At 33.9% G+C, this 16,102-nt stretch overlaps 1 protein-coding gene across 1 annotated transcript; it reads left to right on the top strand.

Moving 5' to 3' along the window:
* The first annotated feature begins 1,404 nt into the window (after nucleotides 1–1,404).
* LOC130613451 (ankyrin repeat domain-containing protein SOWAHD-like) lies at nucleotides 1,405–15,899 on the top strand. Its single transcript, XM_057434794.1, has 13 exons — nucleotides 1,405–1,685; nucleotides 1,838–1,889; nucleotides 4,277–4,329; nucleotides 8,512–8,613; nucleotides 8,949–8,960; nucleotides 12,556–12,642; nucleotides 13,057–13,203; nucleotides 13,306–13,378; nucleotides 13,586–13,666; nucleotides 13,744–13,767; nucleotides 14,093–14,244; nucleotides 14,827–14,903; nucleotides 15,333–15,899. Exons 1-13 carry the CDS (start codon nucleotides 1,650–1,652, stop codon nucleotides 15,601–15,603), a joined length of 1,167 nt encoding a protein of 388 aa, XP_057290777.1. The 5' UTR covers nucleotides 1,405–1,649; the 3' UTR covers nucleotides 15,604–15,899.
* Nucleotides 15,900–16,102: the final 203 nt, after the last annotated feature.

The raw sequence follows: 16,102 nt of genomic DNA, 5'->3' as shown, positions 1-16,102 counted from the left end.
GAAGTTCCATGCTATCATATGTCTATAATAATAGCAAGTAGCGAGACACACAAAATGCGGAAAATAAAGGACAGGCGATCCCGTGGATTTATCCAACGGCCACCGACTAGTCTCTATTATAATAGCGGTATTCCGTCTGTCTGTCTCAGCGCGGACCCCCTGCTGAGTTAGAAAATGATGTTACGGAAACACGAATGTCAAATGCGATATATTTTTATCCACTTTGTTGCGACGGGTAAATTGAAAGGACGGGCGAATCCGTGGATTTTTCCACGGGCTAACGACTAGTTAATAATAGCCGTCGTCTGTCTATGTGTCCACGAAAGCGGCGTCCCGTAACGGAAACACGAAATTTTTAAAAGGCGCACGAATATCAAATGCCATACATTTTTATCCACTTTGTTGCGACGGGTAAATTTAAAGGACGAGCGAACGCAATGGGCGATGTTAACGACTAGTCTCTTTAACAATAGCCGTCGTCTGTCTGTTTGTCTGTCTGTTATGGAAACACGAAATGTGATATATAAAGGACGGGCGACCCCGTGGATTTTTCCACCGATCTCTCCCGGCTAGTCCCTATAGTAATAGCCGTCGTCTGCCTGTTCGTGCGTCTGTTTGTATTTCTGTTACGGAAACACGAAATGCAATATATAAAGGACGGGCGATCCCGTGGATTTTTCCACGGGTCACCGAAAAGTGTCTCTCTAATAATAGCCGTATTCCATCTATCTATCTATCTAAAAGCCGTATTGCGGACACACGAAATATACGATATATTGTTTTTCTGCCTAATTGGGTTTTTCCACAGGCCTTACCAATATTGAAAATGACAAATTAATATAATATTATAAAGGAACGAATCTAATCTACTAAATTCTTGCTTTTATCACTGTCATGTCAATATAACGTTTGAAATACCGCAATACCCCAGCGTTGAATGTAATCGCTTACAAGAAAGTTTAGCCATTTTTTGCCTAAAAGATAAAGCATGCATGGAAATTTGTGTCGCAAAACGTTGTTCCTACTTCTCCAACCTCAAAAAAAGAGAAAAGTTCTAGGAACGAGGTTGCTAAACAAATTCTTGGCCTTATAGTTTATAATAAATTAGTTGGCAGACCTTCAACACATGTTTAAATTTCGTATGCAACATTGCAAAAGTATCGCAACACGTTAAAAATCTTCTGTGGCTGAAGAAGCAATGTGTGTCGTAAATTTGTAATTAATGAGATTAAATTGGCGAACAAAAACCTCTTATGAGAATAATTTTATCTTCTCGTTAAAATATTTTATTACAAAAAGCAACAAAATCACGTAGCCACTTACTAAACATAAAAAAGAAATGCATACGTAATGATCGCATTTCAATACGCTTGTAAATAAAATCAACAAAAGGTCTCAAATGAACAAGAAACATTGGATTTATGGCGAGTTGTATCTTTAGATAATTTTCAGCTTAATATGGATTTGACATAAAATGTTGATACGGAAATGACAAGTACACGAAAACCACATTAACATTGAGGCTATTTTGAGAGTTTTTGTGAAGTTTTTGTGTTTATTCTGTACATGCCAAAGGAGTTTTAAATATATGTAACTTGATTAAAGTACAGTATTGTTCATAGAAAAGTTTGAAGATAACAAGACGAACAATGAAAGTCGACGAAAACTTTAAGTCTGCACTTTTGGTGAGAGTTTTGCTTTTTTGGTGCTTTTTTGGTGCTTAAAAGGTTTGGCATTAAAATTAACACAAAGAGAGCTTGAGTACTGATTTTCTTTTGAAATAATTTTTTTTAATATTATACTTTTTTTTTGCCTTAAATTTTTCATTTCATTTTAGGCTAGCGTTCCGCGTAAAAGCAGAGACAGTCTGGACAGTTTATCGAGTCAAGGTAAGGTTTGGTGAATGTAGTGAAAACGAAATCTAATATACCAGTCACACAAATGCGCACAAAAATTTGTTTCGCTCTGTTAAGATCCGGTTTAATGTGTTTAAGATGTTCTAGAAGTTTGTATAAAAAGTTTGATGATGAGATGATATTGTGGTTGATCATGAAATTTCAAAGTTAAACTGTTAAATCGTTAGTTAGGAATATGTTTGCTATATCGTAATTTAGTCTTGTGTAGTCCTATGATGCTCTAGTTGTTGTTGTAAAATCATGTGTAGTAAATTTGAAAGGTTGAATATATGTACACTTCCTTCACATACCAGCTATCGCTCAAAAACGACATTTGTTGAGTTAAAAGAGAAAAAAGTATGTTTCTTGCATCTGCGTACAGTAAGTAAAGAAAAAAATGTTGAAATTTCTACCTGACAACGCACGAACGTGATTATGACCTAGTTGCTAAGTTACGTTTCAGATAACTCGAAAAAATCAGCATCAATTACTTAAGTCTGGTTTTCAATGATTGTGAAAATGTCACATAACCGTCGCACGATTATTGCACGCTTCGCATATGTTGTATAAATTGTTTTTCTATAATGCGCGCGAAACTTGTTGAAAATGGCTGCTGTAAACAAAAAAAAAAATAGGCTTGAGTCGGCTGTGTATATTTCTAAAGCTTTGAAACTTTAATGAAGGCGTAGAAAACTTAATAAGAAACTTAAACATAGATTTTGGTGTGAGAAATATTTTTAAAACGTAGTGCTTTTAGTGTATTGATACCAGAACTGAAACTACACGATAAAAAATTCTTTAACAGATAAAATGTCTTCTAACAGATTTGACCATCTTTTATCTCTCATTGCTCCTTCAATTACAAAGAAATATTGTCCCAGACAAGAACCAATATCTCAATCTGAGAGATTAATAGCACTTCGTTACCTAGCCAAAGGGGAATCGCAGCAAACACAAGCGTGTTAACTTGGAGTTGACAGAGCTACTGTATGCAAAATAGTTGAAGAAACCTGTTGTGCTATCTGGAATGTTTAAAATAGAGGGTGGCAGAGTATTTGTAAGGAATTCAATCAATAATTTTTTTCAGTGTTAGGAGTAATTAATAGAAAACATATATGTATTGAAACTTCTGTCAACTCGGGTTCGTTTTATTACAACTACAAAGGTTTCCATAGCATGGTTTTGTTAGCTATTTGCGATACATAGGGATAATGATGCTGCAATATTTAATGAAAATGCGTTTACTTTCAGTTGAAATGATTTTTATTTACCAGAAGTCTCCGAAAGTAGCCCAAGAGTACCACCAGTTCTAATTGGTGATAATACATTTGCACTCGAAACATGGCTAATAAAACATTACCCAGGCAGAAATCTTTCTTTTGAGTTTTTAATTATAAATTATGAAGAGCACGGAGGATAACTAAAAAATTGTTTGGTATGCTATCAGCTAAATAGAGGGCTTAAGGGCATTTTTCATAATTACTACTTTTCTTAATTACACATATCCATAACTATTTATGCCTAACCGATGGAGCACGCTATCTTTCTACAGGATGTTTTGACAGTGAAAGTAATTCTGGATTTATATGTCTTGCAGACTGGAGAAGAAACACAAGCCAAACAAAAAATCTTTTGTAATTGTTTCAGAGTTATGTAACGTTTGAAGAAATTCAAACCAGTAGTTAATATTGAATATATTAACACTGTTGTCTTCCTCTACTGGTTTTGTTTCGACTACACTAGAGTAAATATTGGTTGTTGTATCCCGATGTTCTATAAAAACATTCCACCATTCTAGATTAATTAATTGTAATAGAACAGCGTTCCTTCCAGAGCCTGATGGAATATTCTTTTGAGATTTCAGCCATCTGTCATAACTGGTTCTAATATTATTTATATTCTGCTTGCCTGTAAGATAAATTAAATAAGTCACCAATTGCCGCCTTCCATGTGTTTTGCTTTTTTCGTTTATCCTTAAATTCTACGTGAAATTTATTCTATAGAACTGGATATTCTTACACTACTAAGTTTTCCTTGGAGAATTGCTGTGCTACCAAAGTCGCCGCCATGTTTGAAAAACAAATAGTTTGTATTTTACCGAGCACATGTTTTGCAAAACAGTCATGTCATGGTTTCTATTGTGCGATTGACGTACAACAATCGCACAACTGTTGTAGAAATAAAAAGATTTTCAGTAGCTACAACAATTTTTGCACAAGACAAAATATGTTGCACTGCAACTCGTGCAACAATAGCACGAAAGTATTTCCATAGTGTTGCGCAACAATCGTGCGACTGTTGCACGACATTTTTACAACCATTGGAAACCTTGCTTTTATTAGTTTGGAAATACGCATTTATACGAACTTCGAAATTTTTAGATTCGAAAGATAGTAGCAGATCGTCAAAACTTGAAAGGAGAGAACCCCATCAGGTAAAGCGAATATGTTTTTGACCTTTTCACCTTGTTCTTATTCGAGTCGATTTTTATTTCGACGCGTTTAATGAGTTGGCGGTAGATATATCAGCGTTCACAAGGCTGCTTCAACATTGTTGAAGAAAAGATTTTGGATTAGCGAGTCTTTTCGTCTCTTTTTCTGAAATTTCCGTAAATAAACCAACATAAAAATAGCTGACGGAATGTTGACGTAGTTTCACGAAGTTTATATAAATGTCACAAAAGTTTTGTAAATGCAATTCAACTGAATAATTTCACATGATCACACGGTATCTAAATTTACACAATTCTGTATAAACGGGGTGTAATAAATTTAGAAGCAACCCCCTAACCCGATCACATTCCAAATTATATACAAAATAAAGGCATGACAGAGGTTGCCAATATCACGTCTATTTTTCGTCGAGATATAGACGTCCATAGCAAGAGTAACGTCTTTCTAGTCTTAAAAGCAAGTTCTAAAAATTTTGAACATTTTGATAATTCTAAAGGCTTTACAAAATGAAATAAAAAGCCATTCTAAACAATAAAATTTGTTTAACAGTAATTATGCACGCTTTTCTTTATAAGAACAATTTCATAAGAACACGAGTCTCAGACTTTGTCCAAAAATAAGAACAAAATAAGAGAACAATAATCAAGAACAACTCGAGTCTGAATTTCGTGATAAAAAAAGAACAATCCAGGATGTAAATTCGCTTGGATTCTCTCTCACGCTAAACAATAATGATATACGAAACTCGAACCGTATCAGCCTAATCTTTATAACAACAAAATGTATACAAGAATGGATTTCATAACACATGAAAAAACATCAAGACAGTCATAAATACTAAAATTATTGTTAAAGCAGTTAAAATATTTAATTCTTGTGCTCAACTTTTCCACTTTCGCACTTCACTTACTTCACTTACTTGGTCCTAATTCCTTAAAAGACTTGGTCTGGATTCATATGGATAAATTTCACAGGAAACACAGTCAACTACATGGTTTAACCTTCTTTGGTAAACAAAATGCGTAGATGCACTTGTCGATGCATTCAAATCTTTCACTGAAATTATGCATAGAAATAAATATCAGTAGGTGTATATTTTTTATCAAGAAATCTTCAAAGATATCAAAAACAATTTTTCGTAAAATGATACCAATATAATTTTTTTTATAATCGCAATTTCATAAAACAATGGCAAGTCTGAAATCCATATAATAATAGGGAGACTTTGTGTGTGTGTCTGTAACCAGCACAGTGGATGTGTTCATTTTCCTTTGATGCAGCTGAGAAGCTATGTCTTACATGTTGAATTTTCTGACATTACGGCACTCCGTTAATAAAATTAATGTAATGTCAATGCGTTAATTTAAATTAATGAATAATGCACTTAAAAATTTGAGGCTAAATGACTTGAAAACAGGGTAATGACGTCAGGGGACAACCTTGGACCAAATTAGGTTAGTTTCCCAAATTTGGGTCCCCGAATCTGTTTCGATATGAACGGGTTAATGACGTCATCCAAAAACCGTTAACCTCAATATCTCTGCAATCGTTTCACGCTCTCCACATCGGTGGCAACGTGTAAACATGTTTCTAAAATTCTTTAAATAGGTCATTGCTGGCGTCATCAAATTTTAAATGACGGTTCTTTTATATTGTTATCCTGCCTAAGTGGATTTTTTCACGGGTTTTATCGACTAGTAAATAAATAATACTCAAAGTAAAAATAGGAACAATTTCAGGCTAAGCATGTGAAAAAAATAAGAACACGAACGGTTTCCTGTTTCCTGTTAGCCAAATTTCCTAGTACTTACTTAAAATAAAAAAGTACAACCAGAAAATATTTTATTTCAAACAAAAGTACGATTATAATTTTCTTTTTTCATCTTTTTTATCTTCACTTTTATCAACACATACGGCAACACTAATTCCTCTTTTTTTGTTTGTTATTAATAAGCAACTAAAGTTTTAGACTGCTGGCACAAAAAGAAATACTCTCGATTCAGTTCTATGTATTTGTTATTCAATGACGCTAACATATCTACGGCTGTCCAACCTTCGACGAAAATCGATAGGATCTGTATTACGACATGCCTTCGTGTCGTAACTTTGTGTAGGTAACAAAAAAACGTAAGAGTGGGTCCTAGCGACAAAACTTTATCAGTCCACAATGAAACAACAATGACTATTGTTAGCAATATTATCGTCTCGTATTAGCCTCATAAATGATGTTCATTCGATGTCAAAAATTTCTTTAAAAATACTCTTTTAAAAAAAACAAGAAGCCCTGGGGGCTCTAAGAATTTCCGCGCGCTACCAAAATATTTGATGAAAACCTGCTAATTCGTTGTGTTATTGTGCCAAACATTCGAAGGGGTTTGGTGCATGAACCTCTGAAGATAAAGCACACCAGTGACATTATATCTTACAACAAACGCAAACAAAACGAAACGTGTCATAATAAACTCACATTTTAAAAGAAATTGCTAACAAAAAATACAGCCTATCATTCATGGTTGAAAGTCTTGCGATTGAAACGTTTATGGTCTTAAACGGCATTAGTTGACAAAAAATCAAAATTTTGATGTGACCATCATTTTCAGCATACTTTTTTTATTAACTGTGTCAATTTTTGTCGAAAATAAAGCAGTTTTAATTTTTGGATAAATTTTGGCCTGAAATGACATTTAGGTAAGAAGAAATCAAACTTTTGTACCATCATCATTTTCAGCATACTTTATTTGTTAACTGTGCCAGATTTAGCCGAAAATGAAGTGATTTCAATTTTTTGGACTAATTTTGGCCTAAAATGGCATTTAGGTGACAAAAATCAAAATTTTGATGTCACCATTATGTTCAGCATACTTTATTTGTTAAGTGTTCCAAATTTTGTTGAAAATAAAGTAGTTCTAATTTTTGGACCAATTTTGGCCTAAAATGACATTTAGGTGACAAAAATCAAAATTATTATGTCACCATTATGTTCAGCATACTTTTTTTGTTAATTGTGCCAAAATTTGTCAAAAATAAAGTAGTTTTAATTTTTGGACCAACTTAGGCCTAAAATGACATTTAAGGTGGCAAAAAACCAAAATTTTGATGTCACCCTCATGTTCACCATACTTTTTTTGTTAAGTGTTCCAAATTTTGTTGAAAATAAAGTAGTTCTAATTTTTGGACCAATTTTGGCCTAAAATGACATTTAGGTGACAAAAATCAAAATTATTATGTCACCATTATGTTCAGCATACTTTTTTGTTAACTGTGCCAAATTTTGTCAAAAACAAATACAAATTTTGGCCTGAAGCGTCAATACTAGACTTCCCAGTAGTTAAGGAGCTTGGGTACGAAGTGACGGACCAACGTGAAATCCCAGGGTCGATTTTTTCTCCAAAAATGCTCCGAAATAAAAAAACGACGGTTTTAAAGAATTTCCTACGCCTTCGGGCGCGGAAATTCAAAGATTTTAAAAGATTAAGATACGAGGTTTCCTATGCGGAGGAGGTCTATTAAAAAGGAGAGCAGTTGAGAGAGAACCGCAAACACGAGTTAAAAAAATTATTTTGGTTAGATAAAATATAAATAATTCACTAGATTATTCTTTAAAATGTGAAATTTATTCATTGAAGATATAAAAACTTATGACTAAACTAATTTTGAAAACTTAGAAAAAGATCATTTTTTCAAAAAAGAAAATCACGTTTGTTACACTTACTATAACTATTTCAGTGTTTTTCTTACGTCGCGTAACGTAGGAAGTGCGCCCAGTATCAGATATTGATTTTTCACTCCTGGGTAAACATTGAAATCATTGGAAAGAAAAAGCAGGATAATGTTTACACTGGCAAATATTTTACTATGGATATGTTAAGCGGTAAATTTGTTTATTTTCCGACTAAACCATGGCGACGTATCTAATGGTTGACGATGCCGTGAGAAAAATGCGAAACCGACCCATATCTACCATTAGCTTGTCGGTGAGTTGAAAAAAAAAGGCATTTTGTGAGGTTTTGCGATTTCTTAGGTAAATCATTAAAAGACAACATAAAAATATACCGAAAAAGATCTCGCCAAATAATTAATTAAACTCCAGCTCCAATGATTTAAGCTGTCACCGGCTATATTATATGAAACTTTCAAAGATACTACATTTTCTTTCTAAAAAGGTGGATGAATTAGAAAAACGATGGTGTTATGCTGCGTCAGCATGTGAGCTTGAAAACTTGAAGACTTTGTACAAAGTGGATAATGAGCTCATCAATAAGAAGGTAAAAATACGTATTTTAGTTACTGGATGAATTGCAATTAAGTTGGCAGTAACCTTTTTTTAGCTGTGCAAACAGCTGCATTATTTACCCAGTCTTTTACGTATAGAAATTTTCATAACTAACTTTAATAACTAGTTAAAAATGTATAATAGGCAAGAAAATCGACTTCTACGAACTCCAACTTTTTACAACCTTGTGATTTTTCATCAGCACTTGCGATAAACAGTGGAATCTTTTGCATTTTCTAATTCCAGCTAACAGGATATGTATATTTGACCTCTCGTATTTCATTGATTACTACTATTTTTCTTTTCGTTTTATGTTGGCTGTTTCAGGACTACTTCACTGTGAGTTTATCTTCATTTCTAATCTTCATTTCATTTCTCAGCTGCAACTTTGTACCCAAACTATTTGCATATTTATGTTTTAAACGATTCCGTTGGAGGGTCAATCAGAGGCTTTAGTGAAGCTTTGATAAGAGGGTGGAAAAGCCTATTTGCATGTAAAACTTGTAATTTAGTAAGGGAACAAAAACCTTGGAAACACGCGACATTTGGCAGGTTTTGAGAAACACGCGACATTTGGCAGGTTTTGTTAGGTACGGGAAATTTGACAGGTTTTGTCTTTACTCAAAGAAAACGCAGGAAATTTTATGCGATACCCCGATATTGACCACAGCCAAACCAAAGTAATCATCGATACTCCAGTCGTGGTAACATTTATTGCTTTCTAATTTTTGCGCATATGTTTATTATAGCGCAGTTCACGAAAAGTGCACTTATTTTGGGGCTAATACACCATTTACACCTTTCACACTAATGTTTAAATATTATTTTTGTAACATTTAACATGTAACATTTTTTTAACATAACTTATAATTTTCCCTTTTCTTTTTTATGTTCTTATTCTTCGCTGGATTCAGGGGGTGAGTGCTTTATGTAGTAAAGTTAGTTTTTATGGTATTGTATATGCTCCTTCCTCAAAAAGTTTGATCCTAGCCATTTAAGCAAAACTTTTTCTTGCTAAAACTTTCAAGAACATTCATTCATGAAAGTTTATTCAAAACAAACTGTAAAGCTATAAATTTTATGCAAGTGAAACAAAAAATACGATTTGTTGTAAAGCGCATGAAAATGTTACCGTGTGGCCCCTCGTTAAATTACTAGAATTTGCAACATTTTTATCATATTTTGCAACATTTTTGTTTTTAATTAATTAAAATCCGTTTATCCAAATCGAAACAAACCAAAATATTTGATAACATACCAGCATCAAAAGCAAGATGGTGGAAATTCAAAACGTGCGACCAAAGCAAAAGCTTTCTGATGAAGAAAAATCAAGCTTTATTAATTTTTATAAAAATCACAAAGCACTCTGGTGCTTAACGTCCATTTTCAAATAACCTTTAAAACCTTCTGAATCTTCTTCTTTTAGCTCTTTAGACAAATTATGGTAACCATCAATTTATTGGCGAAGCAACCATGGTCTTGTCTAAATAGAGCGTCTTGTTTGCCTTTTCGTTTCTACTTCTTCATCAAGAAGAAGTGCTATTGATGTTATTACCACGTTTTTTTACAACCGCCATCTTTCCTCATAGATACATGTAAATTTGTTTCATAAACTAGCACCCATGCGACACGGGCAAAAAGATGTGATTGAAACAACATTTTTTTGTAGCAATTGCATGAAAAATGTTTTCGTGTCCCCGAAGCTTAATAGTTAATTCATGAAAGTTCATTAAAAACATTAAGCTGCGGTTACCGTAAATGACTGAAAAGTCTCTTGGGGTATATCTAACCCTTTTTTTGCTGGCATAGTTAATGTAAGTCCAAATTCTATGGACTGGATAAAGCATTCCGTCCCAAACCTAAAACACGTTTTAAGTAGATCTATCTGACTTATTTCAAGCATAGGAATCCCTTTTAATGTTTTTTGCACATGTAGCTTTATTAAAATTGACATGATGTCAAAAATGGCTTATCGGCGCCTCGGCTTAGTCAGTCGAGCGTTGACTCATGCCCAATAGGTTGTGGGTTCGTTCCAGTCATTAGGCCATCTTTAAGTTTGGTGAAAATTGCAAATGTTTTTGTAGCTCAAATGGTGGGTTTAAGCACTCAGGGACCGCCTTTGTGCTCCTTCCTTGAAACAACTGACGAACAAATGTATATCCTTTGAAATTAGTGAACCAATCATATAAATATGAAGTACTAACAAGTTTACACAAATTTTCCAAAAAATATCTTTCTCCGCCATGCTTTATACTGATTACACGTTTTTTTTTTATAAGCAACTGGTTGCTACAAAAACTGAGGCTGAAATATGGTCAAAAATTAAGCAACTGCCTAGGCTGAGTTTTGGCAGAGTGGTAAGCAACTTAGGCTGAATTCTACTACACACTTAGCAACCACTTAGATCCGTCTTCCACGAGAAGAATCTGTACAAAAAATTCCGAAAACATTATCGGTTACTGACCATAACCCTCCTCTGTCCTTGATATTTACTAAATCAGAATTTTTTTCCCACATTTTCATTTGAGTGAAATAAAAAATAGTTGTAATGTTGATTTACTCTATTTGATTTTATTTTAAACTCATTGCCTGTGTCTGCTTTTTTACTTGTTCAATGAGATTCCAGGTTATATTACAGATGCATTTGTACAGATAAGCAACCATTAAGCAACTTTGAGGCTGAAATTGCAAAAAGGCCTTAGCAACCCCAGGCTGAACCCAAAAATGCAGTTGCTTATAAAAAAAAACGTGTATAGCAAATTTCCTTAAAACTTTGTATACGCTTCAGATTTTTTGGCTAGCTACGTCTTCCATAATTCATGCTCAGAAGTTGAACAGCTCAAACAAAATCAATTAGTAGACATAACTACTATGGACATATATAATTATTATGGTAGTTAGCTATAACATGCAACTGGTAAACTAATATTAGCCAACATTAAGAGAAGGTGTGGTCATGGGTCTAAAAACCACAAACCTTGTGTCTAGCTAACTAAGTTGTTGCTGTCTCATGGAAACTTTACACATACTTGTTATGACGCAAGCTCAACTTCTTAATGTTTTAATAATGATATCCATCCATTTTTACTTTACTGCGGCTGTATTTTTCTGTGGGGAAGAAAAATTTTGAGCCAAAAAACCTCTTGCTTAGGTCTTAATTTCGGATAAATCCATAAATATTTTTGTGAGGTTTTTGTCAAATATCTGCTTGGTAATTGAGACGATAATATTGATTCTGAAATGAAAGGGCTAAAAAGCAAATTTTTTTGGAATCTTTCTAATCATCTCTTTAATAATAGCCTATTCCGTCTGTCTGTCTCTGCGCGGACCCCCCGCTGAGTTAGAAAATTATGTTACGGAAACACAAATATCAAATACGATATATTTTTATCCACTTTGTTGCGACGGGTAAATTTAAAGGACGGGCGAACCCGTAGATTTTTCCACGGGCAACGACTAGTCTATATTATAATACCCGTGTGCGTCTGTCTGTAACGCAAAATAGTACCGCAAGTAGTGAGGTGCACGCAATGCGGTATAAAAAGAACGGGCAAACCCGTGGATTTTTCCACGGGCCACCGACTAGTTTTTTGTATTTATTCATTTTTATCATATTTTACTAATTGTCTTTATTTTTATGCTCTCCTCCTGATATGTCGTGTGTTCTTCATCGTAGTATGTAAGTACCGCTTAACATTTACTCTTACATTTAAAATAGATTGACCTAAAAGCGCTTTTTACCTTAAATTTTGGAGTTGTTGACTTAAATGTTTGCGCATGTGCCGAGGTTAGAATCAATAAATTCTTTATCTCCACAAGTAACTCTCAACCAAGTATTTTGAAGGGCTATAAAGAGAACCTTTTTTCGCTCAGCTATTTTAGATAAAGAAATTAAATTATGAATATCAAATTTCGCTCCTTTTTCATATTGTAGACAGCAATTCATTGGGCATCCAAAAGAAATCGTATCGATGTAATCAGGTGGCTGTACGAGCAACGTATTGACACAAATATCAGAACGGTAAGACATGGCTTTGAATCAAGACTAATTTCCACACCTAGAATGAACTTTTGTAATGATACTTAGCCCGCTTAGTTTGTTTCTTTTGCGTTCACAAACTCGTTTATCACTTTATTGATTTCGTGTATATGGTGATGAAAAAACCGTGCTAGGTTTATTGAAATTAATTTTTATTTCTCTTTTTATGTTCTTCATTTTATTGCTGACACGTTAGAATGTAAGTTTATTTTAAATCATTTATTTTGACTATCTTGATAGAACTAACAATGTCCGCCTTTTTGTTAGTTGAAATCCGTTTCTTTGTGATTCACGCTTGTAAATCTATAAACCCACTAATATCCTAAAAAATCCTTGGTTCGTGCTTCGCGAAGATTTATCGCTATTGCATATTTCAATGGATATTGTGAATAACGGCCCATCACAATTTGTGAACGGTACTGTGTACAGGCAAATCTGGAGAGAAGTGATTTGCTAGTGAATAAGTTTTTTGAGAATGTAATTATTTTTATATCTTTTATTCATGCTTTATTTTGCACCATTTCATTCACTTTGTTTCAGGGGGTAAGTTCTTTTACTTTTTTACCGTTTGTTTTTTTACTTTGCCTTTTTTGACTGTGATATTGTGGAGATGTTGTGGCTAAGATGTTCTAAACTAAACTCTAGGGTTACACACCGCTTCACGTCGCTGCAATGCACGGAAAGGAAAACATCATTCGAGATCTGGTCCAATATTATGGTAAGGGATTATTTTTTGGTAACTGCAATGCTAATTGGTTGAAAATGAAAGCGGCAATGTAAACTGACATTGCTATTATTCCCCCGAAAACTCAACTGGAAACAACTTAGTCCAAACAGATCGTAGATAATATTTCTGCTTTGAAGAATTCAAACAAAAAAGAAAGAAACAACTTTTAACAAACGGCAGAAATAAATTTTTATTTAGAAGCAGATATCAATCTCCGAGATTACAGCGGAAGAAAAGCAAGAAATTATTTAAAACATGATTCATCACAATCAATCAAAAGTAAGTTGTTAGCCAATACTTGCCCATTGCCAGAAAATATCAACTTCTTCTTCATAGTACTGTCTCCATTTTTGTAGGAATGTTAGAAGCCACCCCTTCAGGTATGCATGTTTTGTTGTTAAGTCAGTGTTTATTTTTTAAACTTGGCAAAAAGTTGTCATATAAAAATTTCAGAAATCAGCTTTTTGTTCTAAATTAGTCAGATTTTTAAAATCAAATTTAAAAAAGTTATTTCAAGATGACCACTTTTTGTGTGAAAAAAATACTGACTTTATAACTACGAGATGTATTTTGTGAAAAGGCTAAATTTATAGCAAAGTTGTCAACTGAAAATACAATATCTCCACCTTCGTTTTTACAAAACATTTGGCAGTACCTTTTTGCTTTGTTTAAATATATTTTGTTACTATAAAGATTGTTTTTTAGTTTTAGATGTTGACTTGAGTCAAAACACTACGAAGTTTACTAACCACCCACTCTCCTCTTCTAACAACGTGCCTTCCATAAAGAAAGACCTAAAGCTTGAAAATCTAAAAAAGGAGAACATAGAAGAAATTGTCAAGAAGAAGAAACGAACAGTAAGCTTTTTTTTAAAAAAGTTAGTGACAAAGTTACTGACTTTTCTGAAACAACGTAAGCTTATTGCAACAACCCGTCAGACGTTTAGTACGCTGGAACCAAAACTCATACATAGTGTGATAATTTCTACGTATATGGCATGACAGGACCTGAAAAAATTTCCAGAAGGCGGGGATCTTTATTTTCTGTTTGAACTTCGTCCCAAGACCACTTACAAGTTACACAAGATATTCTTAATGGTTTCTATCTTTTGACTCCTTCACGCCTGATTAAAGATGTGTGTCAGTAATTGCATGAAAGATGGGAAGAGAACTTGGTAAAAAACTTTTATCAGTAATCGCATGTAAGTTAAGAAGAGAGCTTGGTGAAAAACTTTTATCAGTAATCGCATGTAAGTTAAGAAGAGAACTTGGTGAAAAACTTTTATCAGTAATCGCATGTAAGTTAAGAAGAGAACTTGGTGAAAAACTTGTTTGGCAGTTTTGCTTGGAACGTTGGAAGAGCAGTGCACGTTAGTAGCTATCTGATCAGAGTTGCATCGTATTCTAGGAATTTTAAAAATTCCTCTTTTCTTTTTTTAGCTTTCCATAACGCAGTCTTTCAAACACAGAAGGAAAACCCTCATTGAAAAACGAAGTACGATTAACAGCCGGGACAGGTAGAGTTTTGTTTTTACTGTTTTGAAAAAATAAATAGCACCTTTAAATGCACACGATTCCTAGGTATCCTTTGCATGATCTCGAAAATAGATTTACCTTAAATATGATTAAAATACTGCAATGAAGTGTGTCGTGTTTGCATCACGTATTAACGAACACAACACACATAAAAGAAACCGGATCTTGATTTGGAAGACATTTTTCACTTTACGGAAATAATGTTACAGAAAGAGGACACTAAGATCTTCCTTGTGTTTATAGATAAGTTTCACGTTGCATATTTTTTTGCTAACTTAATCTTCATCAAACGCGATCACATAAAATCAAAACGTCTCCCCTGGTATTTAATTATTTTTCCCCTGATTAAACTTTTTGTAAAAAAAAGTGGAAAACCATTGGAAAGACAAATGAATATTTTCTTATTTTAGTCCGGTAAGTCCAAGAAAACAACGGTCAAGCTCAGACATCCAGAATGGAGTCGAAGAGCGAAAGAAAACTTTAGGCGATCAGCAGTATATATTACAAGAACAAACCAACATCACGCCACAGCTTAGGAGAAAGGGATCCGCGTCTGAGCATATCATTAATGGCTACGCAGGTTTCATCAACAATAATAAATACCACCGAAAGTTACCACAGTCACCGACAATTGACACACGTGTAACTGAACAACAGTGGAACATCAACACCTGGGTATGACGAACTTTTATGACTTTAATTGTAGCTACCACGTAATTTTCCTATGATAAGTCTTAAGTGGTGACGGGAAATGGCGTATAAGTCGAAATCAAATCCAAAAAAAATTATTTAGCTGCAATACAGTTATGTCTTGTAGTTTATATGAAAGAACAATCAAGTAGAAAGTCCACCTTATCATCAAATTGTAGTGGAATTATTAGAAAATAGATTTTTAGAAAGAGTGTGTGTATCTATTTTAGCTCCAAAAAATTGTAAAAATATTTATTAAATGTACATGAGGATTAAAAGAGATTTAATCACTTTTTTATCGTTTTTAAATCACACGTACGGAATAGTGTGATGTATTAGTTTAACCTTTCGTCGCGGCGGCAGCCGTGCGGGTTTTTTTTGTAAACAGTCGCTTCCGCACAACCAGTCGCCCCTTCCTTTATCGTTGACTCCACACTTACTCAGTGGCTCCACACTTTACCAGAGGCTCCACGCCTCAATATGTGCTCCA

This window comes from Hydractinia symbiolongicarpus, chromosome 11 (assembly GCF_029227915.1).
Source record: "Hydractinia symbiolongicarpus strain clone_291-10 chromosome 11, HSymV2.1, whole genome shotgun sequence".
NCBI lineage: Eukaryota > Metazoa > Cnidaria > Hydrozoa > Anthoathecata > Hydractiniidae > Hydractinia > Hydractinia symbiolongicarpus.
This window is presented reverse-complemented; position numbering and strand designations above follow the sequence as displayed.

Bases quoted from the DNA above. Each gene is read 5' to 3' on its own strand.
- LOC130613451 (XM_057434794.1), top strand. From the start codon at position 1,650: ATGAAAGTCGACGAAAACTTTAAGTCTGCACTTTTG. The intron at 4,330-8,511 runs GTAAAGCGAATA...CTTTCTAAAAAG, and splicing joins AAAGGAGAGAACCCCATCAG to GTGGATGAATTAGAAAAACG. The intron at 13,768-14,092 runs GTATGCATGTTT...ATTGTTTTTTAG, and splicing joins GTTAGAAGCCACCCCTTCAG to TTTTAGATGTTGACTTGAGT.